This window comes from Amblyraja radiata, chromosome 25 (assembly GCF_010909765.2).
Source record: "Amblyraja radiata isolate CabotCenter1 chromosome 25, sAmbRad1.1.pri, whole genome shotgun sequence".
Classification (NCBI taxonomy): domain Eukaryota; kingdom Metazoa; phylum Chordata; class Chondrichthyes; order Rajiformes; family Rajidae; genus Amblyraja; species Amblyraja radiata.
Genome location: NC_045980.1, coordinates 29,004,869 through 29,029,090, shown reverse-complemented (window position 1 = coordinate 29,029,090; position 24,222 = coordinate 29,004,869). Strand labels below are relative to the sequence as shown.

The following is a 24,222-nucleotide window of genomic DNA, read 5'->3' as shown; positions in this document are numbered from 1 at the left end:
TAAAACTGCACATAAGACATTGCTTGCAGTTTGGTCTATCTGAGGGAAGATATATTTAAAATAGAGGATATGCCAAGATTGAAGGGTTAAGCAGATGCAAGAGCCCGAATGCCTCCTATTTATACTCTGTGCCCCTGTAGAATAATTTACTACAAAGCAAAATGCATATTTAAAATAGGAATTTATAGTGTCTTCCGTAATGTTTGGGACAAAGACCCATCATTTAATGTTTGGGACACAGCAATGTCATGTTTAGTATTTTGTTGCATATCCTTTGCACACAATGACAGCTTGAAGTCTGCGATTCATGGACATCACCGGTTGCTGAGTGTCTTCTCTGATGATGCTCTGCCAGGCCTGTATTGCAGCCATCTTTAGCATACGCTTGTTTTGGGGGCTAGTCCCCTTCAGTTTTCTCTTCAGCATATAAAAGGCATGAGTTCAGATCGGGTGATTGACTTGGCCACTCAAGAATTGACCATTTTTTAGCTTTGAAAAACTCTTGTTGCTTTAACGGTATCTTTGGGATCATTGTCTTGCTGTAGAATGAACCGCCGGCCAATGAGTTTTGAGGCATTTGTTTGAACTTGAGATAGGATGTGTCTACACTTCAGAATTCATTATGCAGTTGTATCTTCAATGAAAATATGTGAGCCAGTACCTTCAGTAGCCCAGGCCATAACACCCCCACCACCGTGTTTCACAGATGAGGTGGTATGCTTTGGATCTTGGGCAGTTCCTTTTCTCCTCCATTCTTCTTGCCATCACTCTGACATAAGTTAATCTTCGTCTCATCTGTCCACAAGACCTTTTTCCAGAACTGTGGTTGCTCTTTTAAATACTTCTTGGCAAACTGTAACCTGGCCATCCTATTTTTGCAGCGAACCAGTGGTTTCCATCTTGCAGTGTAGCCTCTGTATTTCTGTTCATGAAGTCTTCTGCGGACAGTGGTCATTGACAAATCCACACCTGACTCCTGAAGAGTGTTTCTGATCTGTCAGACAGGTGTTTGGGGATTTTTTCATATTATAGAAGGAATTCTTCTGTCATCAGCTGTGGAGGTCTTTCTTGGCCTGTCAGTCCCTTTGCGATTAGTAAGCTCACCAGTGCTCTCTTTCTTCTTAATGATGTTCCAAACAGTTGATTTGGTAAGCCTAAGGTTTGGCTGATTTCTCGAACAGTTTTATTCTTGTTTCTCAGTCTCATAATGGCTTCTTTGACGTTCATTGGCACAACTTTGATCCTCATGTTGATAACAGCAATAAAAGTTTCCAAAGGTGATGGAAAGACTGGAGGAAAGACTAGATGCTGAGAGCTCTCTTATACCTGCATTAAGGAGGCAATTAAACACACCAGAGCAATTACAAATGCCTGTGAACTGAACATTATGGAGGGCACTGTAACTACAAACCTTTACTGACCAAATGAAATTAAATAGCAGTGGAATTGGCTTGTTGACTGGACTGACTTGATCTTGCACACCTGGAGTTGTGCAAGTACCTAGCCATTTGACTTTAGTAAAATATTTTATTGAACTAAATGAATGATAAGACAATATGATGTAATCTTTCTGGCACTAGTCAAACCAGACTTGCAAGTACTACAAATTTGCATGAGCCCATCTATCTATAAACTCCAACATACATCCCTGCATAATTTTTCTACTCGTGTGTTGAATTTAGCAATCGGCTCTTTTGGGGAGTCGTGGGCAACTGGGAGAAAATGGTAAATTTGAACTGAGGCCAAGATTAGATTGGTCATATGGGGGAATAGGGGATGTGGGATATGGGGAAAACTACAACTAAAAGTGCCCTATTATATACTCGTATTTGATATACCAGTAGATTTTTAAAGTAAGCTCCACTTTTTAAAGACTTTATCTGTAACACCATTATTATTATTTAAAGCTCCATCAAGCAAGATTTGCTGTTTCTTATAACAAAATTGTATATAGTGCCTGATAGCTTTGCGAGGGTATCTTCATAATTAGTTTGGCAAAATTTGAGATTTGTTTAAAAGATATTTGCAAACACAGCCACGTTTAAAAACAAAAAAGAATAATTGTAGACTTAGTGAAGCTCAATTATTTATTTGAGTGATTCTTCATTTTCTTTCATGTAATTGTGAACCTTTTCGTTTTTAAAACGTTTTAACCATTTAGCTTTCTGTCCTTTATTGTCACGACACATCCAACGAATCCCACGGACAAGTGATTATAGGTTAACTAAAAAAAAACCTTATTAACATTGGGAGAAAAATGAATGAAAATGTTAATGCCTGTTTATCGCAGAGAGGCTTTTAGAGGAAAAAAGGTTATAAACAGATTTTATAGAAGCGTTCTGGGACTGTATAATTGGTTAAGATGTAAAACATATAAGACTTAATTAGAAAAATTGTTCAGAATTTCCAACTGGAAATGCTCAGCAGCTATTGGCCACCACATGGAGATCGCCAGTCATGAGTTTGGCTAGACAGTGACAGCCCTTCATGGACATTTACTTGGTAACATCTTCCTTTCATGAGTTAGCACATAAATCATGACTATTTGGGTGAGGTACTGGAGATGTATGTTACTTTGGATTGATTGCACAGAAAATGAGTCAGTCTTCTGAGGAGCAGAAAACTGCATCGAGGACGTTAGCAATTCACTGGCTGTTAAATATCATGTGAAATATAAATGATGCTATTTGACAGATTGTGAAGCGGATGAGTCATGGAGTGGGGAACGTAACAAGTTAGGCTGTGTGCTCTATAAAACCTAATGGTGTTTTTACTGAAATGCTGCTGAGTGAGTTGTTAGCATGAACTGACAATCCAAACCCAAGTAAAATAAGAGTGCTTTGGTTAAGAACAACTCAAACAATTATCAGAAGTCTCCAATTGTATAAGTTGTGATTCACAGCAGCAGTACTGTACTCCAATTTATCACTTGCTTGCACTGTATGAACTCTTGATTGACCATTCAGCAACATGCCTTTGTCTTTGGGAGCACTACATTGCCCTTTTCTTAAAACAGTTTAAAATAAGAGTTTGAAAGTCAAATTGATAATTGCACATTTTTGCTGTTAAATAACTGAAAATTAGTTATGGGGCTTTGCCAATGTGTATGTTGTGCACTTGATGTATCCATATTGCGTTAACTGAACAGCTATATCATTGGTGGACAAAAGAAGTAATTGCATTACTGTAGGAAACTCATCCGTGTGCTGTGCTTCTGCTTACTAGAATGGTTGCCCTGAATCCTCAAACCACCGAAGGACATCTTTTTTTATGGGATTGGAAGGTTTTAATTGATAAATGCACATATTCTCTCTTGATTGAACTACAGCCATGATTTAGTGTTCATTTGCCTGTGTACCTTTTGCAGCCTGTGAAACTGTGCAGCCAACAGGACCATCCGTAAACATCCCAGCTGGGCATCCTATGAAGCATCTGAAATAAATAGAGCAATTATAGAGCTCCTGTTGATGTCACCAATGACTGGATCCTCTGTTGCATTACACATAAGGAAGAAATTTCCAAATAGGAAAACTGTGGCTTAACTTCTTCCTCCCCCCTTGCATTGGCAGAGATGCACAAGACGCAATCTATGGAAGAAATGGGTATGATTATGGAGTCTATCGCTTACGTGTGGAGTTCCAGAGAGGCCGAGGAATTGGCGGAGTCGGCGGTGGATCTAGAGGAAGACCAGGACCACCAGCTCGCAGATCAGATTTCAGGGTCATTGTCTCCGGTGCGTTTTTGTTTTCCGTTTCATGTTTGACAGCCAATGTTTTGTTCTAAAGACCTGCTTAGAGTTGGAAAACCATTTAGTGTAGAGTGTCCCAGTAAAGCTGGGGTATTCGTATGATGACCGACAACCTTGGCAATGCAACCTAGGAGCCCAGGCAACCTACTTTCTTTTCACTCTGGTATGTTCATATGGTTTAAATTTGGTGACCTGGGAGGCTTGGAATGGGCTATTTGTTGATTAAACCATCCTTGAAACTATCTGCATCTGTTAAACCCTGCAAATTAACCGGAATACCCATGTAGGCTTTGGACTCCAAGGATTTGTATGTGCATCATGAAATAAGATTTGGACACTGCTGGTATCAAGCAGCTTCATATGTAAAAGGATGAAGATCATTGGCACAAGCAGCTTCTTGTGGAAATTTACATGTCCTTATTCTGCGACCGAATGCACTGCGTAGCAAGTGCAGTCTTTCTGCCTTCCCTTGGAATTCTCAAAGTGCGCCACCACAGTAGGTTTAGTTTAAAATTATGCACTTGGCCTAATATGTCTGATTTTAAAATATTTTAATGGAAATTTTCCTTTTTAAATCTCTTCCATTATTCTTTGCCAGCTCTCTGTACCACCCAGCAGGCTTTGATTACTTGCAAAACCGTGATACCACAGGAGTCCTCTAGTGTCTCACCAGAACAGCCATTCATTTTGAGATGAGCTCGGCCAGCCACCTGTTTGAAGGCCATGGTGACTAAGTATAATCCCATCCTTGTCCAATATCCACATCCAACATTTTACTGTGTGAATCACTTGACTGGAAATCCTGATAATTTTCTCCCCTCTAGGATTCTTACAATTCTCAATTGTAAAAACACATGAAAAAAGCCGGTTAATATTTCAAAACTATTCACCTCAAGGCGGGACTAATTACTTGGAGAAAATCAAAAATCATGGATAATAATGGATCGAAGAGAAAAAGCCAAACAATCCTTTTCAACCATGCTGACTGATCCCCTTTTGGGTTGTTATTTCTCCCCCTTATTTCCAGAATTTATTTAATTCTGTTAATTGATATTCCTGGACCGATGCTTCAGACCTCATGGAGAGAACAAGGATATGAGGCCCATTCGTTTTGAGAATGTTGAAATAAAGCACATTCTTTCTGGATTGATATTTCGATAATGCTGGACACAGAATTTCCTTCTCCATATTGATTTAATATTTTACTGGCCTGTAACCAATACGTCCTGAACTTAGCCCATTGTGTACTTGGGTCTCTTTCTCTTGTGGAATGAGCTGAAAGCTTTAAAAAGATACGATCATGGAATTGAATCGCAAGTTCTGGGTGGGAAACTGAGAGCAGCTGAAATCAGATCAGGCATCTTCACTACCCTGGAACACAATGCAAAATTCAGGTACTTGGACAGCTATTAATTCTACATTCAACAGGCCTCAGAACTTGCCCTACATATTTCAAATATACTTTTTGTGGGTGAAGATATGGATATTTCATCAAACCCCGTCCTTAACTAGCTCTTAAAATGTGGTTAGATTTGTTGCTTCAGCGTTCACTACCAACCTGACGTGCAAATGACAGCACATTAATGCTGGTTTATGACGTAGTCGGATGCCAGGAGAATTTATGAATAACTAAATGTACTTATTCTTTTTTTTTCCTGTAAAAATCATGTTCTGGAAGTGGTTTATTTGTGTATTCGCTTGTTTCTCTTTTGTTATTTCTCCATTTTTGCAGTGTTCTGAGGTAAACACCATTGATGCTTGCACATTCTTTACATCTCAATCCACTTCTTACGGTTAACGCGTATTTTATCCGTGTGTAGGGCTACCTCCCTCTGGCAGCTGGCAGGATTTGAAGGATCACATGCGAGAAGCTGGTGATGTTTGCTATGCAGATGTTTTGGGGGAAGGTGCCGGAGTGGTGGAATTCCTCCGCAAAGAGGACATGGATTATGCAGTAAGGAAGCTCGACGACACAAAATTTCGCTCACATGAGGTTAGTTTGTATTGAAGTTCAAGTGTGCTTTAGAAATGTTTACCACGTTAACTTGTTATAACGATGCTGCTTCCTGACAACTCTGCTGATAAGTATAGCAACCAGTATGAATCTTGGGTCCAACAGATCCTAATGAATGAGATTTGATCCATGATCTTCATTGATTTAAGTGCCACCCATGTTTCGCTTGTTGGATTACGGAAATGTACCCTTATAGAACTCACAAAATCACCACCCAAAGTTGAGGGGGGGGGGGGGGGGATAGAATAAAATTCACTCACGGAAATGTAAATTAACAAAAACAAATTATTAGTTTTCAACTCGCATTTCTTGACGCGTGTACAGATAGCATGGCTTTGTATTATTGAAAATTGCAATGCGGACTGTCCCTAGAACACATTCCCCTATAATGCAGGCGCACCTGGACTTCTGTCTAAATTAGAAATCAAATTGCGTCATTGCTTCTGATTTGGCAATGGATAGTCGAGCCAAGTTTTATTGTTGGCTTTTCAAACCCAAATATGGATGAATGCTAAGATTACAATAGGAGACTTATTTTGTTTGCAAAACATCATTATGGTCTAATATGACCAATATTTGTTTTGAATGAAGCACTATATTAGCTATGGACCTTAAGGTTCAGCAATGGGAACATTATCAATGTAGTCTGGAAAAGTACAGAGACATTCAACATTGATTCTCTTAAAATATTGTTTATTGAGTTTGCATGAGAAACCAAGTATTTTAGGAGCTTTTGAGACTGGGTATACAGCATCTAGATATGCCATATAATATCAATTTAATGAGAGAGCAGCATCAGTGGTGAAAGCTAAAAGTGATGGCTTCCATCTGAGTGATATTAAACCAGAAAAACCTGTTTTCATCCATGACTACATATCAGGCAAGCAAATTGACAATGCAAAAGTAGTATTGCAGTTGTGTGTAATTGGATATTAAAGGGAAATTAGTCTCTTGTCCGAGGATGGTGCTGTAGATAAGAGCAGGAGATGCTGTGGAAATTTTGGGAGATCTCAAGGATAGTGATGCAGATGAGATGTTTTGAAGTTGAAGTAGCCAGGAATGGAACAAAACTTGGAACACTACTGTGTGGAAATAGATATTTGGCTTTTAATGTCAAGTTAAATCAATTTCCTCTACCTGCACATAATCCATCTATCTAAACTGGCAAAGGGTTCCATGAAGCTGGATATTAAAGAGAAACTGAAGGTGCTAATATGAGATTTTGATTGGGTTGGGTAGTTGATATGTCCATTAATGAAATATTTTCATGGGGATGGGGGAAGAACCAATGAATGTTCAATCAAAATCTGTTTGTGACAAAACCATTTGATTTTGGAGAAGCAGAGATACATGGAAGTTTTAAGACTATGTTTGAGATGAGGCTGGAGACATCAGAGAGACACGGGACTCAAGAGGCTTAGGACACAGTGGGTCAATGAGAAAATGGAAAAAAAGCGTGGCGTTATCCCAATCTTCCAGGATGTTGCTAGAGAAAAGCAAGCGTGCTGGGTCATCCAAAGCAGATCTGGTGATTGTGGATTTATTATTTAAAATGCTGACCATACAGCTTCTCATGCTTACTCCCCCATTTAAAGATCATGCATCATATTCCTGCATTAACCCCAATATACAGAAATATATTGCTCTTTGTATTCAATATTCTACTATCCTAGGTTAGAGAATTTTGATGATTTCCTGCCCTCTGGGCGAATAAATTTATTTATATCTCTGTTGTGATTGACCCCCCCCCCCCCCCTATTTTGAGACTGAGCCCTGGTTTTAGGGCTTCCGTGTATTTTGTGTGGTTTCAATTAGATGATTTCTTATTCTTCTAAACCCTAGAAATTATAAGCCCAGTCTGCTTAAACTCTGACAGGGTAATGGGCCAGTCCAGGAATCAATGTGGTGAATGATTACAGCATTCCTTATATCAAAAGTATGCCTTTCCTCAAATATGGAGACAGAGCCTGTACATAATATTCCAAATGAGATGTCACCACATTTGGAACAAGAAGGCTCTAGAAATCCTCTTCCATGAAGTACTATTTGCCTTCCTGCTTGTGGTAGCTGAATGGTAACTTTCACTGATTTACAGATAAGGTCATTCGTGCCTATGGCCATCAATGACTTGCAATCACATTTTAAAAAGAATACTGACTTTTCTTCTACCAAAGCGTTTTTTCTGCACAATTGACCAGCCTATTAACCTATCGTAGCCACCTAACTTTGTATCAGCAACAAACCTGGACATATTACACATGAGATCCCCATATCCAAATAATTATTTAAGATTGTGGGCAGTTAGATCCACAGTACAAATCTTGGTTTTGCCCCATTAGCCTCATAACCAGAAAATTGCCCATTTATTAATGCTATTTTCTTTTGGTTGTTCTCAATCCAGACCTTTTAATTGTTAATACTCTCTTATGCAGCACCTTGCCGAAGTTTTACTTAATGTTTAGAAACACCAGATTGTATCATCTTTTCCACTAATTGCAATCTAGACCTTTCTTACAATTATTACACGTCCCACTTTCCAATTTTGTTTCCCTTTTTAAAAAAAATAAAAAATTAGTTGGGTATTTTTTGTATGTGGACTGTAGCCGGAATCCTAAATGTTTATATGACAAAGCATTATTCTTATCATTCAATCAAATGCAGCAAAGACCACTGGATAAAAGGCAGAGGCGGGGGATTACACAGTCTGATTCTAAATCCGCTGTCACTCTTTACATAGACAGAATCAAACCTGACACATTTTGTTCTGCTTGTCCAGTTAAACAATATAGGAGCTGGTCGAGTTTTCCTCTAATTATTGCGAACATATTTTTTCAGATATTAAATGTTTGCAATAATCATATACCCAGAAACAGATTTAAGAACCATTCTGCCCCAATAGCTTGCCTCATTTCTAAATTCTCAAAATAGTGCAACAACGAGAACTCTTCCAATATCTATCTTTAGCCCATCTGGATCCTTTGAGATCCTGTTTTACTGCTACTACGGAGATGGCTGTGGCTTGTAGTAGGAACTAGCTTAAAACAACCAATCTGTTTACCCCTTTTGGCTTGCAGTCAAAACATCATTCCTATAAACCATAGCACAGTTTAGGATTATCTACGATGCAGTAAATTCTTCCTGCCCAAAGAATTGTTTATTGTTGAACCACTGTTTATGAATTCTGCTGTTAATTTTTTTCCAACTGAATCTTCTCTTGACTCTAATGCACATAATTTCTTTTCCAGGGAGAAACTGCTTATATTCGAGTTCGTGCTGACAAGCCCAGAAGTTCTAGTTATGAGAGATCAAGGTCAAGGTCCATTTCCAGAGGTCGTTATTCTCCCTATCAAAGCAGAAGCTCTCCTCGATATTCACCGAAACCCCAATATAGATGAGGACTTGGTAGTCAAAAATTTCTTTTTAATCCACATTCCATCACTGGCGGTTAGGTTTTATCTTCAGTTCTATATTTCATGCGATGCTTTGAATAAACTTTTTTCCTTTTTATTATTGACTTAATCTTTTCTGGCTTCAGCTAACTAAACACACTTCCCTTTTTTATTAAATAAATAAAGTAGCCAGGGGACTGGTGTGTTTAATTTCTGAGCCTTTAATCCACAGACACAGCTATTCAGATATAGTATTAACAATACCAAACAAACTGAAAATAAGTTAACGGTAATTAACTTTAATTATGTTGAAAGTTCATTTCAACACGGAATGAGCTGAATTCAAGTTATGGAGGGTATTGGAGATGGTGTTGATGCTTGTCTGTTTAGAAGATGGTAGCACCACCCCCTGGCCAGTTGATGCGAGTCTCCAAACTGGCATTTCAGTGATAGGAGCGGGCTAGCAAAGACCAATGTTGTCTTTTGGATGAGATTTTAAATTATGACTTGCAAGTGTTCTTGAACATCTTCATAACACTTTCAATGAAGTTTATCTGCAGTTCTGGGGATGACTCATCAAAACTGGGCCACAGCATCTTTCATTTCACCCTGGAACACTACTTTTTTGGATCTCAAAAATAGACTAGCTAGTTTAGCAGTGTGATAGTCCTTCAGTATCATGCAAGTGTTAGTCTAGATCGGGGGCCTCCAAACTTTTCAGCATGAGGGCCACATATATTTGGCACATTTCTGCAGGCCGTAGGAAAAAATAAAGAAATATCACACATACACATAGAAATGCACACATGAACTCCCACATACCGAAACAGACACATAGATCCAGACAGACAGGCTCTCTCACTCTCTCTCTCTATCCCTCTCACACACATGCACCGTGATCACCCCTCAGGCATATTAACAAAGACCCACGCACACATATTGCTCACCCATCGGGCACACACACACACAGCCAGCTACCGATCCACCGATCTCCGCAGGGCTGGTGAGAGAGGGGGGGGGTAAAGGAGGGGAGGATTCCCCTGGCCACACCGAGAGACCCTGTCAAAGGGTCCAGGTCAGTGTGGCGTCCAGAGCGGGAGCTGTTCACGGGTCACCCTCATCCTGACTATGGGTGCTGTCTGTATGGAGTTTGTACCTGCGTGGGTTTTCTCCGGGTGCTCTAGTTTCCTCCCACACTCCACGTTTTCAGGTTAATTGAATTTGTCCCGGGTGTGTGTGGGATAGTGCTAGTGGGTACGGGCATCGCTTCAATGGCCGAACGGCCTGTTTCCGCACTGTATCTCTAAAGCTGCGCTACCACAGAACTCGCTAAATAGCCCGCCGCACGGAATGTGTTAAGAGCTTGTTGCGGGGCGGATGTGGCCATAGTTTGGAGACCCCTGTTCTAGATGCAGTTCTGGATTCCTACCCACAGCTTTCTGCCTCAGGCAAGAATGCTTCCAAGGTGCCAATGCTTTTCTGTTTTTGTCTTAGTTGACCCTATGTGGCATTTAACAAAATAAAATGTTGACACCAGAAACATGCATGAATAGATTAATATATGATGGCATTGCCCTTCAACATAAAGTTCAACTGAAAATGTTGTTGACTTGGTTCCTCGGTGGATCAGATATGATCTCCCTGATGCAGTGTATTCTGTGATCTCAATATCTGTTCAAAAGCAGTCGATCCATGTTTACCATTTGGAAGGTTGAAGAGCATCTCTCTCCTCTTTCCGTGGAAGTGGAATATTTCCTGAAATTAAAACGTGTTAGGTTATATTGTGCAAAATGCAATCTTATTAGACAGTGGAAAAAAAAGTGGTCTGAATATTTAATGCTCAACATTTCATTTTCACTACTTCTAGGCACTTAGCAGATAAGGATACTTGTTAAATCGTTTAAAAACTGATCAGCTGCTCAGTTATGTTCCTTGGGCCCTATGGCTTTCCTGTTGTGAATGGGGATAAATCTCAGCCATGAAAAATGTGCTTTCCACTTGATGAACAATCTGCTCTGATTTTATTGTTACAATCCAATCTGGAGAAATGGACAATGGCCAATCCTTGACTGATTTTGACTTCATAGCACAGAACCACACCAGAGATCTGCATTCATATTTCTTGTGAATCTATGAAAGACTAGGCAACCTCAATGACATTGCAATTTTACTCACCTGAACACAGCTATTCTACAACACCCTATCATGGTTTCAATATTAATCATGGTTTCAATATTAAAAATCCATTCATCTTGCAGATAAATCCCTGCATGTTAAAAGGTGACATTCTTATTATCAACTTGTATTAACATTAGTTTGCAAATGGAAATAATCACAGAATACAGGCCCTTTGGTCCAGCATCTCCATGCTGACCATTAGTAGCCATGCCTACAAATCGCATTTATTAGTATCTGGTCTGTAGCCTACTGTGACTTGGAAATTTATGTGTTCATCTAGATGCTTAAATGTAGTGCCGTACTATCACCAAGTGACTGAGTGCCAGATTGCAATTACTTTTCTGGATGAAAATATTATTCCTCGACTCCCCTCTAAGCATCTTATTCATCTTAAATCATTGATCCCTTATCTTAGACCCTCTCTACAATGGAAACAAAACTCTTATAATCTACCCTGTGAATACCTCTCATAATTTTCTATATCTCATAATTTTTCCCCTCAGAGGGGAAACAAAACCAAGTTGTACAGTCTCTCATAACAGGTGTGTTCCAAGCAACATCCTAGCTCTAAGCATTATCAACTACTTCAAGATCTTCCATCACCAGGTTAGAAGTGGGGATACTCTGATGATTGCACAAAATGTGTGGCTTGTCAAATGTAGGCTACAGGTAACAAAGCTGCAAGTGTGGATGTTATCAAAAATAGTTAAGCAGTGCTTGTGTTTCCAAACTTTTAAGGACTTTGGAAACAAGATCAGGAAGATGTCAAGTATATTAGTTAAAATGCATGGGTGACAACTGGAGAAACAAAATGGAATTTAGCAACCTATGAACTTTTGAAACAATGTAAAAATGTTGTGCTTATAAGTTGCATTATCTTGGGTTGAAGGAGAGTAAAAATAGCCACAACTCCCATCTCAACTTCTGTATCTTAATTTTTTCCAAGCACCCATATGTGAATACTTGGAAGTCAGAATCACATTTTGTCTGGTATATATTCTACAAAATCTTTTGAATCTAAGAAAGCAAACAGAAGCTGTAGCCAATGACACTGTAAATCCTGCAACAGGTACGATTCAGTAGTAAATATTTTTAATCATTGAGCGTATGGTAGTTAAACCATGTCATTTGTATAACTAGGAAACATGCTGAAAATCTAGCTAAACGTTCAGTAAGGATGACTACCAAAGTAGTACCAAGATGGCAATGTTTACCTGGAGGTGCCACAAAGTATTCCTCTTCAATGTGCCTTGCATTGCTCAAGATCGCCTCGGTACAGTAACCATCCGTAACCTCATCTGCACGCAAATACAAAGGCCTGTGTGGGTGTAAATAGAGCAATGTTTTTGTAATATAACATCTAGTACCTGTCTTTGTAGCTCTTTTTTTTTGTTTAGAGATACAAAGCCAACCTTTGGCCATCCCACTCAGCGCTGACCAGTGATCCTTGTGCATTAATACTACCCTACACACACGCGGGACAATTTACAATTATACCAAGCAAATTAACCTACAAACCTGTACGTCTGGAGTGTGGCAGGAAACTGGAGATCCCAGAGAAAACCTACAAATGTCACAAGGAGAACTTTACAAACAGTACCCGTAGTCAGGATCGAACCCGAGTCTCTGGTGCTGTAAAGCAGCAGCTGTACCACTGCTGCCTCATGTTGGCTCAGCTTCCATATACCGCAAGTTAAGAACAGTAAGGTCATTAACAAATACTCAATGCGTTGACCTTATAAATTAGGTTTTGCCTCTGGGAAGTATTGCCAACGTTAACATGCCTACATTTGTACATTAACACGTTGCATTCGTAACCACAAAATGTACCGTGGGAGGAACAAACAAAAAGTCAAATGTCTTAGGTACTGAAGCTGTTGGGACAGTACTGAAGCAACCACTGATGATTTCAAGAATAATAGTAAGATTAAACGAGAACTTACCAGTTTGAAGTTTGATCTGTATTTTATGAGGAGTTACGATGAGGGATTACGTGAAGAGCCCGCTCAGCGCGCATGCGCGGCATACTTCCAAGCAGCGGTGTGGAATCACAGATAGACACAGTTATTGAAGTAAACATAGTAAAGAAAAGGAGACATCAGTTATCAGTTTGACCCATATTATGAGGGTGGGAGCGGAGGGCACGTAATCCCTCATCGTAACTCCTCATAAAATACAGATCAAACTTCAAACTGGTAAGTTCTCGTTTAATCTTACTATTTTACTTCGGAGTCACGTGAGTGACTACGTGAAGACTTCAAAGCTCTGTGATTTCAAACCGTGTAACAGTTTTATTTCACTCACTGCCGAAGTTCTTGAGGGAGGAAGTGTTATCGTAAACCAATGAATCTGTTTGATGAAAACACAATGGTATTTTTTAACAATAACAACAAAGAAATTAAATTGCTCCCCTGGGCTTAAATTAAATATTTGCAGTCCGTAAATCTTTACTGCAAATAAAACAGGTTTTGCCAACGGCTTATTATAAAATTTCTGAACGGTCTTTCCCCCCACCATCCTGCTGTAGCTAGGATGTGGTCTATAGGCATGTCCATTCTTTTAGCCGTCGACGTGGATGGTGGTGCCCTGGTGGAATAAAATTTGTACATGTTAGTGTTTATCCCAGCAGTTTTTAGCACCTGCTTGAGCCATCTCGCAATGGTTTGGCTCGTCACCCAACCATAAGGTTTTTTATGACTGACCCACAAGGCTTTTCATCTCCCTCGAATATTTTGGTTGTGTCTATGTAGGATAGTAGGTGGGTCATGGCACATAACCGTGGTTTTGGTGGGTAAGCCCGGAATTCCACGACTGGATTAGGTGTTCCTGGTCTGCTCTGTTTGATCTGTCGCTGGATAACGACAGATCTGGTCTGGAGCTGTGATCATGTTGTCCAGTCGCAATAGGTGTAGTGACCGGACCCTCTGTGCAGATACAAGTGCCATCAACATGAGTGTTTTGAGCATAGATTGGTCCAGGTTAAGGGGTCTGGCTGGTGGCCATCCCCTGAGGTATGTCAGGACCACACTGACATCCCATGTATGGGTGTACCTTGGTCTAGGGGGTTAGAGTTGTAAATACCCTTCATTAGTTTGACCACCAGCGGGTGGGACCCCATGGCCTGTTGTCCTGGAGCTGGTTTTAAATAGACAGGCATGGCACTTCTAGCCGTGTTGATGGCTCTGTAGCTGAGTCCTTCATCGTGGTGAAGGTTCGCCAGGAATTCCAGTACGTTGGTAACTGTAGCGGTTGAGTAGGTGGTCCCTTTATCCAAGCAGTACTTCTCCCATTTCTTGATGCTGGACAAGTGCTGTTTTTTAGTGGATGTTCGAAGGGATGCTGACATGGTGTCGATGGTTTGTTCTGATAATCCCAGTCCCAGAAGTGGTTTGTGCAGAATCTGCAACCCAGGAGTTTGATTCTCATGGCACGGGTGGCTTGTGCCCGACACTGGGTGTTAATAACTCTGGGTCACTGGGGATACCATCGGAGTTTCAACAACCATGTCATGGAGTTTTGGGAACCATGGCTGTGTAGGCCAGTCGGGTACTATCAAAATACCTGAGGCAGAGTCCATTTGTATTGTGCGTAGTCCCCAACTGATGAGGCAGAAGGGAGGAAATGCATAGAAGAAGAATTTCCCCAATCCAACGCGAACGCATCTACCGCTGCTGCCTCAGGGTCTGGTTCCCAAGCGACATACATAGGTACCTGGTGATTTAGCCTTGATGCAAATAAATCGATATCTGGCGTGCCATATTGCATGATAACTTTTGCAAATTATTTGGGGTTTAACATCCATTGTCATTAAATTTACGTGACCTGGTGTCTGCCACTGTATTTAGCTTACCTGGCAGGTAACTTACTGTTAGCCAAATATGTCTTTCGACACACCATTGCCTAATTGTGTTGACCAACTTGTCGCATGATACCGATTTTATGCCGCCCATATGGTTAATGTAGGCTACCACCGTATTATCTATTTGTAACCGTACATGCAAGTGATGCATATGTGTGCATATGCTTTTAAACTATAAAAGTCACCCAACATCTGTAGATAATTAATGCCCAGTGTAAGTGGTAACGATGATTCTGGGTTAGTCCATCTACTACTTGTTAGTGATGATAATAGGTTGAAATTATGCCAAACATTTTTTGCCCACCACTGTAGTTATGATATTGCTTCAGTGGGTGACTTCATGACACGATCATAATGACCTGTATGTCGTTTTGGTGCCTGTACCTTTGCTCTTTGTAAGTTTTGACAGTGCAAAGGTCTGAATTGTGTAGCCGGAAATGCTGCTACAATATTCCCAATTACTCTGTTACTTGTCGAATAGTTGGGAGTACGTGGACCATTAAATTGTTGCATGATTGTGCCAATTCAACTGTTTTGTCTCTTGGCAAAGTTACAGTCACGTAGACTGAATTAATTGTGAAGCCCAAGTAGTCCATGATTGTGGATGGCTTCAACTTAGATTTATCTGGATGTAAGACAATCCCAGGGTTTCGAATAACTGTTTGGTAGCTGATACAGCTAACATAGTCAATTCCATGGTCTTGCCTATTTTCCCATTGGGTAACGCTTTAAATTGCCATAGCTGCCCCATCCAGGTAAATTTCAGGTATCTGCGATGATCCTTGTGAATGGTACTAAAATAGTAAACATCTTTAAGATCAATGCTTGCCATGAAGTATCCTTTGGAAATTAGTTGTTTGGCAGTAACAACCGTTTCCATTTTGAAATGTATATATTTAACAACCATATTTAGTGAAGTTAAGTCAATGATGATGTGACATCCACCATCTTTTTCGGTTTAGTGACGAATATTTGATACGAATTCCAAGGGTTCATGTTTCCCATGATACCCTTTGTAATTAGTCTCACCAGTACAGCTTGTCCCTCTCGTTTCTTTAACGGAGAGGGAAAATACCCTCTGGGGTAAATGTTGAACTGGTGGCAATTTTTCTAGTATGAATTGTATTTTGTATCCACTAAAGCCATTGAGTATATACTGATCACGTGTGATAGACTCCCGTGCTTCTTAAAACAGGTGTAATCTCCCCCCTGTTAGTATTAAGCCCCTATTTTCTATACGTTGGTAGGAACCAGACCCACCTACCTCCATGGTTATGGGTATTCTTCTGTTTCCTGCCGGTCCAACGAGTCTTGCACGTTGTCTGACGTGGTGGTGGTGTTGGGGGGTGGCGCATTTTCCATGGGGCCTGCTCTGGGCCTTGGCCTGAAAGGCTTACGGGATTGGCATGCAGGCCCCGAGCTTTCACCAGTACCATGAGGTGGACCCTCCTGGTGGACGTGTTAGAGGTACTGCTGACTGGTTTACGTGTGGTGCTCATTCCAGACCCTGCCCTCTTGCGCCGATATTTTGGACACTTCGTCCAGTTTTTGTGAGGTCGGCGTTCTTTGAGGGCAGGTTTTGTAACTTCCTGAGAAGTTGCGGAGCACTGCGAACAGTAGGTCAGGTGTTTTGCCATACTACCGTGACCCTCTGGAAAGAGCATGCGAAAATGATAGCCGACGTCAGGGATATCAAATTCATTTTTTGATATTTTGGCTTTTTTAAAGCGATGCTCAATGTACCCTCCAATAATGGTGGCCACTTTGAGTAAATGCAATTTAGGGGAAGCGTGATGAAATCCAACGCCTCATGACTACCTGTCTTGGAGATTTTTGAAAAGAACAGGTAGTAAGCTGGCCATCAGTTGAGACTGAAAAGCCATCTCGCTAGTGGTGGAGCCACATAGCGGCCACACCCAGCAGCTCTTCCTGATCCTGTACCTCAAGCATACTCCCGATGTTGTTCAGCCAATGACCCCTCTTCATGACCAGCCCAGCCACTGGTCACGCCAAAGCTAACCACACTAAGGAGGAAGCGATGGGCAGTGCCTAGGCACTGTGGAGGGTATGCCTGAACCCTCCAGCGAGACTGCCCCTCACGTAGCGTGTCTCGCAGGAGCTCCTGCTCCAGGAGCCGCTCCAGCGGCTCAGGCGGCTGTCTCTCTCCCATGCGGGTGGAGAGACGTCCCCTCCGACAAGTCGGAAGCCACCGGCCGGATGCCTCTTCGGATGGCTAAACATCCAGCCCGCAGCTCAGGCACTAGCGGGACTGGGCTCGGCGCGGTGATGGGGATAGCGGAGCGCCCGGTAATTGTTCCTACCGCCTGTTATTCTAGAGCTTTTGTGCCTTGTAGAAGCGAGAGCGCCCCTCAAGCAGCGCGTCTCGCAGGCACCTGCTCCGAGAGCCGCTCCAGCGGCTCAGGCGGCTCTCTCTCCCCTCGTGCGGGTGGAGAGACGTCCCGTCCGAAATCGGGAACACCTGCCGGATGCCTCTTTGGGTGGCTATGCATCCAGCCCGCTGCTCAGGTACTAGCGGGCTGGGCTCGGCACGGTGTCGGGGAATAGCGGAACACCGGGTGAACGCTCCTACCGCCTGTTGCTGCCCCCCTCCCCGACGGAAAACGTTCCTCCTTGAACGGGGGACAGTTTTGTTCCAGAGCCTTTTTCTCTGCCTGTAAAACACAAGCAGAAAAAGGCTCCCCTGTAATGGAAACCCGACCTCAGGGTACTCACCTGACGGTCCGGTTCATTCTGTAGCGGGAGCGCCTAACTCCCGTTGCAGCCGCTGTTGCACTGCTGGCGTTAATGCCGCGCATGCGCGCTGAGCGGGTTCTTCACGTAGTCACTCACGTGACTCCGAAGTAAAATTAACAATTTGCCCTTAGACTGCAAGTCACGATCAGAGGGCATTAAATACATTAGTAGACAGCAAGATAAGACAGCTCAGGTAGAGACATTTCAGGGTAGGGTTATCTCTATGAAGACCTGTATACATTGACCATCGCAAAATATCCTCCAGTAGGTAACAAAGTGATTTTACCGTAGTGGTAGGTAGTAGTTACACAGTCCTTGAGCCTGCACCACCGTTAGCTTCATGACTGATCTGATTCTAGCTCCCTGTATCTGCTGGTTTCCCATTATCTTCCATTTCCCAATACTCCAAAAATCTGTTTGAATACATTTCATGACTCAATTTCCTCAGCTCTTTGGGGTAGAGAATTTCAAAGATGCATGATCCTCTCCGAAAAGGTTCCTCCTAAATTGGTGGCCTCTAAAATTGGTAACCTAATCTAAATCCCTATGACGATATAACAATGTCAGTGTCCAACAGATGAAAGATTAACTGTTTCTCTCTCCACAGATCATAATCATATTCATACTTTATTAGCCAAGTATGTTTTGCAACATACGAGGAATTTGATTTGCCATACAGTCGTACCATTAAAAAGATTAGAACATAGAACAGTACAGACAGACACAAAATGCTGGAGTGACTCAGCAGGACAGGCAGCATCTCTGGAGAGAAGGAATGGGTGACGTCTCGTGTCGAGACCCTTCTTGGCACAGGCCCTTCGTCCCACAACGCCTGTGACAAACATGAGGCTGACCAATTCTTATCTGCCTGCACACAATCCATATCCCTGCATTCCCTGGATATTCATGTGTCCATCCTTAAGTCTCATAAATGCTAATGTCATATCTGGCTCCACCACCAACCTGTTCCAGCATGTTCCAGGCACTCACCACTCTGTGTAGTGTTAAAAACCTGTCCTGCACATTTCCTTGAAACTTTGCCTTTCTCAACTTAAAGTTATGCCCTCTAGTATTAGATATTTCCGTCCTGGGGATGTCTGGCCTGTCTACGTTATTCACTTTATCCTGTATCTGTATGCTGTGGACAACTTGATTGTAATCATGAATAGTCTTTTCGCTGACTGGGTAGCACGCAACAAAAAAAAGCTTTTAACTGTACCTTGGTACGTGGGACAATAATGAAATTAACTAAATTACCGGTCCTCCAGCACTGAATCCATAGGCTCCACACCATCTGTGTCAACACCATGCAACTGGTTGGCAAACTGTATGGCACTTGCCAGCCTTTGCACGCCCTCCTGGTTCTGAAAATCTACAAGTGCCAGGCGTTCTAGATGGTCAATCATCTCCATAGATACCTGCAGATTTTTCATGTAAAGATATACAACTCATTAGCACATCACATTTTTTTTTAAGATACGGCATGAAAAAACGTCCTTCAGCCCACTGAGTTCATGGCAACCATAAATCACCCATTCACACCAGATCTATGTTAGATACACTTTTGCATCCACTCCCTGCACACGAGGGACAATTTACAAAGGCCAATTAAATCTACAAACCCGCAGTTTGGGGATGTGTGAGGAAATCGAAGCACTCGGAGGAAACCCACGCGGTCACAGGGAGAATGTACAAACTCCACAAAGGCAGCACCCGAGGTCAGGATCGAACATGAGTCTGTGAGGCAGCAAGCAGTTCTACTGTGCCAAAGATCTGATACCCTACTGACTGAGCTATCCAACTCCCAACCTGGTAGCACATTGAAAACTAATAATAATAATAATACATTTTATTTATGGGTGCCTTTCAAGAATCTCAAGGACACCTTACAAAAATTTAGCAAGTAGAGGAAAAACATGTAAGCGGAATGAAATAAATAGTAGAGACATGACTAGTACACAAATTAAAGACAAAATTCAATTCAAAACACAATATGAGGCAATTCAAGCCCAGATGAAAAGGGAGGGGGACGTGGGGCTAAGGATAGGCAGAGGTGAAGAGATGGGTCTTGAGGCGGGACTGGAAGATGGTGAGGGACACGGAATTGCGGATCAGTTGGGGGAGGGAGTTCCAGAGCCTGGGAGCTGCCCTGGAGAAGGCTCTGTCCCCAAAACTGCGGAGGTTGGATTTGTGGATGGAGAGGAGACCGGCTGATGTGGATCTGAGGGACCGTGAGGGTTGGTAGGGGGAGAGGAGGTCAGTGAGATATGGGGGGGCCAGATGGTGGAGGTCTTTGTAGGTGAGGATCAGGATTTTGTAGGTGATCCGGTGGGAGATGGGAAGCCAGTGAAGTTGTTTGAGGACTGGAGTGATGTGATGCCAGGATTTGGTGTGGGTGATGAGTCGGGCGGCTGCGTTCTGGACCAGTTGGAGTCGGTTGATGTAGGTGGAGCTGATGCCAAGGAGAAGTGAGTTGCAGTAGTCCAGTCGGGAGGAGATGAAGGCATGGATGAGTCTTTCAGCAGCGGGAGGTGTGAGAGAGGGTCTGATTTTGGCGATGTTGCGGAGGTGAAGGAAGGAGGTTTTAATGACATGGCGGATGTGAGGCTCAAGGGAGAGGGTGGAATCAAAGATCATGCCAAGGTTGCGGGCCTGGGGAGATGGAGAGACAGTGGTGCCGTCGATGGTGAGAGTGGGGTTATTGATTTTGCTGAGTGTGGATTTGAAGCCTATGAGGAGAGAACTGACCCTAGTTTGATCATTGGTATGTATTGAGGTGGCACAGTGCAGGTAGAGTGTGCCTGGTCCCACACTCGTACAGCACAGAAACAGGCCCTTCAGCCCACCATGTCCATGCAACCCTTTCGCCATTAGTGTACATATGTACTGCTGCTGTGAAAGTTACTGAATGCAGCAGCAACTGGTTCAATCGTCAGGTGTCTTCCATCCCCTCCTGTGCAAGTGGCCTTCATGTGCTGGTCTGGACAGGCAGCATCAACAGGTTGACAGTGGAGACCGTATACAAGGCAGTGATTTAGCTTAGTTTAGAAATACTGCACGGCCCGGCTTGTCCACGCTGCCCATTGATCAGCCGTTCACATTATTTCTATGCTATCCCAATTTCTCATCCTCTTGGGGCAATTTACTGAGGCCAATTCGCCTACAAACTCGCACGTCTTTGGGACAGCATACCAGGTCAGGAGCGAGCCCGGATCTCTGGCGCTGTGAGGCAGCAGCTCCACCAGCTGCGCCACTGTGGGATCAACAATGGATACACTTTCAATCATTCAGTTCCATCCTCATCAACAAGGACCTGATGGTAGCAATCCTGTCCCTGCCACAGAAATGCAGCAATGGGTTCTACCCCTTGAAATTCCTGCCCTCCGCTGCACAGAGCTGCCTATTCTGCAGCTGAGCCAAGACTAAGAGATGTCAGCTATTGTCAAATCCAACTGGTCAATTCACAGTTGTTTGCTTACCTCTGGAGACTGGCTGTATTCAACGGGCTTCCAGGTTGGACTCTGGGGCACCTGCAATGATTAAGAGTACAGATCTAAATAGCAGAACATCAGTTGCAAAGGTACAGAACAGATCAGAGCTGGTATCGATGACCAAGGAGCCCACAATGGTCCATTGTTGGCTTTGGAGGAGGTGATATAGGGATACGAAAAGTGAAACAAGCAGGAAGACCAGGGTTGGGGGGAGACGGAGAGAGGGAATACAATGGTTACTTGAAATTAGAGAAATCATTATTCATACTGTGTAGGAAGGAACTGCAGATGCTGGTTTAAATCGAAAGACACAAAATACTGGAGTAACTCAGCGGGACAGGCAGCATCTCTGGAGAGAAGGAATGGGTGAAGAAGGGTCTCGACCCGAAACATCACCCATTCCTTCTCTCCAGAGATGATGCCCGTCCCGCTGAGTTATTCCAGCACTGTGGAAGTTTCTTGCTTCCAGTTCCTTCCCCTACAATCAATCTGAAGAAGGGTCCCGACTTGAAACGTCACCCATCCATTTTCTTCAAACCCGTGGAGTTACTCCAGCATTTTGTGTCTATCTTTTGGTATAAACCAACATCTGCAGTTAATTTTTATTACATTTACATGAAACACCAATGGAGTTAATGAAATGGGCCCACAAGTGCATTTTCAATCCTGCTATTTTGAGTATTTTGTGGATTGGATGAGGTGCAACACAGTGTTCCAGGAACAGTTGAGAAAACGACAAGACAAACCTGGCACACTAAGACTAGAGAGACACAAGGCAATGCAGATGCTGGCACCTTGAGTAAAACACAAAGTGCTGGAGTAACTCAGCAGGTTAGATAACATCTGTGGAGGGAACGACCTGCCAAGTTCCTCCAGCATTTGTGTTTTGCAGCATCTGCAGTTTCTTGTGAGATCCAATCTCAGTGCAGACTGGCCTCAAGTGAGGCTGTGTAATTATCCCAGTGCATTCCCAATCGTCCCAGCCACAATGCTCCATTTCACCTCCACAAAGCATCTTGCTGGACAGGAACCCGTCTGCAGGACCATTGAGTGAATGTTCAACCTACGTTGCCTCCAGTCTACAACCACGTTTGTCTCAGCCCCAGTAACTTTCACTGTAGCATACTGAAGACATGTGTCAGCGCATCTCCAGAGGTCAAGTTCGAAAGACATTGATGGCTCATTCACCAAACCATCTGAGAGAAATGACTTTGACGATCTGCTTGCATACAATCCATATCCCACATTTTCCGTATATCCATGTGTCCATCCATAAGTCTCTTAAATGCTACTGTCATATCTAGCTCCACCACCAACTCTGGCAGCATGTTCCAAGCACTCGCCATTCTCTGTAAAAAAATTTGTCCGGCACATTTCCTTTAAACTTTGCCCCTCTCAACTTCATTGCTCCAGCTCAGACTTTGCCAACGGCGGAAAAAAGTATTTGAAGACCAAGAAGCCAAACCTAGAACAGGCCTCATGATCTACTACAGATGGCACAATGGGCTAAGTGTTCGGCTGGCAACCGGAAGGTAGCCGGTTCGAATCCCGCTTGGAGTGCATACTGTCGTTGTGTCCTTGGGCAAGACACTTCACCCACCTTTGCCTGTGTGTGAATGTGTGTGAGTGATTGGTGGTGGTCGGAGGGGCCGTAGGCGCAGATTGGCAGCCACGCTTCCGTCAGTCTGCCCCAGGGCAGCTGTGGCTACAGAAGTAGCTTACCACCACCGAGTGTGACTGAGGAGTGAATTAATAATGCGATGTAAAGCGCCTTGAGTATTAGAAAGGCGCTATATAAATCCCATCCATTATTATTATTATTACATGATCTCTTCCATATTCTTCTGAAAAGGGTAATCAATAGTAGGCACCTCAAAACACTGGCAAGGCTACACCAATGCTATCTCCGCAATATTTTCCAAATCTACTGGCAGGATAAGCTAACCGATATCAGAATCTCTCCCAAATTTATACAGCATTCAGACTCACATAACTCAGCCAGTTTTGTGGTGTTGGATATATTGAACGTACCCAATGTCTGAAGCTCAAAGCAGTTCTTCTACTATGAGCTCTATCAATGGGAAGAGATCACAAGCCAAAAGAATGATTCAAGGGTGTACTCAAAGCCTCTTTAGAGAATTTCAACATCCTTGTGGACTCCTGGGTATCTCAGGCCCATCCCCGTTCAAAGTGGCAAAGGGGTATTTGTGGTGGTATTGGAAACCCAGTTGCCATGGATTGAAGCCATGCATGAGCAGATAAATTAGCCAGTAGTGGGGTCAGTGGTCCCACACTGGTCTCACCAGACCCTGGAGGTGACACCAAAGTGACCCCCGAGTCCGGGAGAGGAGGTGTGTGTGTGTGTGTGTGCAAAGATGTTATATTTGTGTGTGTGTGACGGCCCCATCTCTACCTTACTCCGCCTCCGTCCAGACACCGACCTCTCCGCCTCCTCGCTGCCCGGCGGCCGCGCTCCAACAGCGGCCCGGCGACTCGCCGCTCCGAGAGGCCTGAACCAGGCCGAGGGCGGCACCGAGCGGCCGAGGGCCCACATCCCCGGCTCCCAGAGAGGACAGGCCCGGGCTCCGGCACCGAGAGAGGGAGGGAGGGAGGGAGGGAGGGAGGGCAGGCCCGGAGACCGGCACCGCCCCCGGGGAGGGACCGCGCTGAGCCCGGGGCCTCCGCCGCTCAAAGCCCGCAGCCCCGGGGACGGTTTCCAGTTACTCAGTGACCACCAGACTGCATCAAATAACCCCCACAGACTCTAGTCTCTAGCCAGTGCTCTGGAT

The 24,222-nt window shown here is 43.2% G+C and overlaps 2 protein-coding genes and 1 long non-coding RNA gene across 3 annotated transcripts in view; 2 read left to right on the top strand and 1 right to left on the bottom strand.

Annotated features, from left to right (window-relative positions):
• Window positions 1-9,269, top strand: part of srsf9 (serine and arginine rich splicing factor 9) — a 15,013-nt gene extending 5,744 nt beyond the window's left edge. The window contains exons 3-5 of the mRNA XM_033043656.1: window positions 3,570-3,733; window positions 5,569-5,741; window positions 9,008-9,269. Coding sequence (XP_032899547.1) covers window positions 3,570-3,733; window positions 5,569-5,741; window positions 9,008-9,157 — 487 coding nt within the window. The 3' untranslated portion in view covers window positions 9,158-9,269. The remainder of the gene's footprint in view (window positions 1-3,569; window positions 3,734-5,568; window positions 5,742-9,007) is intronic.
• LOC116987544 lies at window positions 3,740-5,534 on the top strand. The gene is made up of 2 exons (XR_004415735.1): window positions 3,740-4,244; window positions 4,347-5,534. It is a non-coding gene; the product is annotated as an uncharacterized LOC116987544 (long non-coding RNA).
• Window positions 8,898-24,222, bottom strand: gatc (glutamyl-tRNA amidotransferase subunit C). The gene is made up of 5 exons (XM_033043657.1): window positions 23,847-24,222; window positions 21,422-21,472; window positions 19,200-19,360; window positions 12,544-12,647; window positions 8,898-10,906 (listed from the first exon to the last, which is right to left on the bottom strand). The coding sequence occupies exons 1-5, from the start codon at window positions 23,985-23,987 to the stop codon at window positions 10,848-10,850; spliced, it is 516 nt and encodes a 171-aa protein (XP_032899548.1). The 5' UTR covers window positions 23,988-24,222; the 3' UTR covers window positions 8,898-10,847.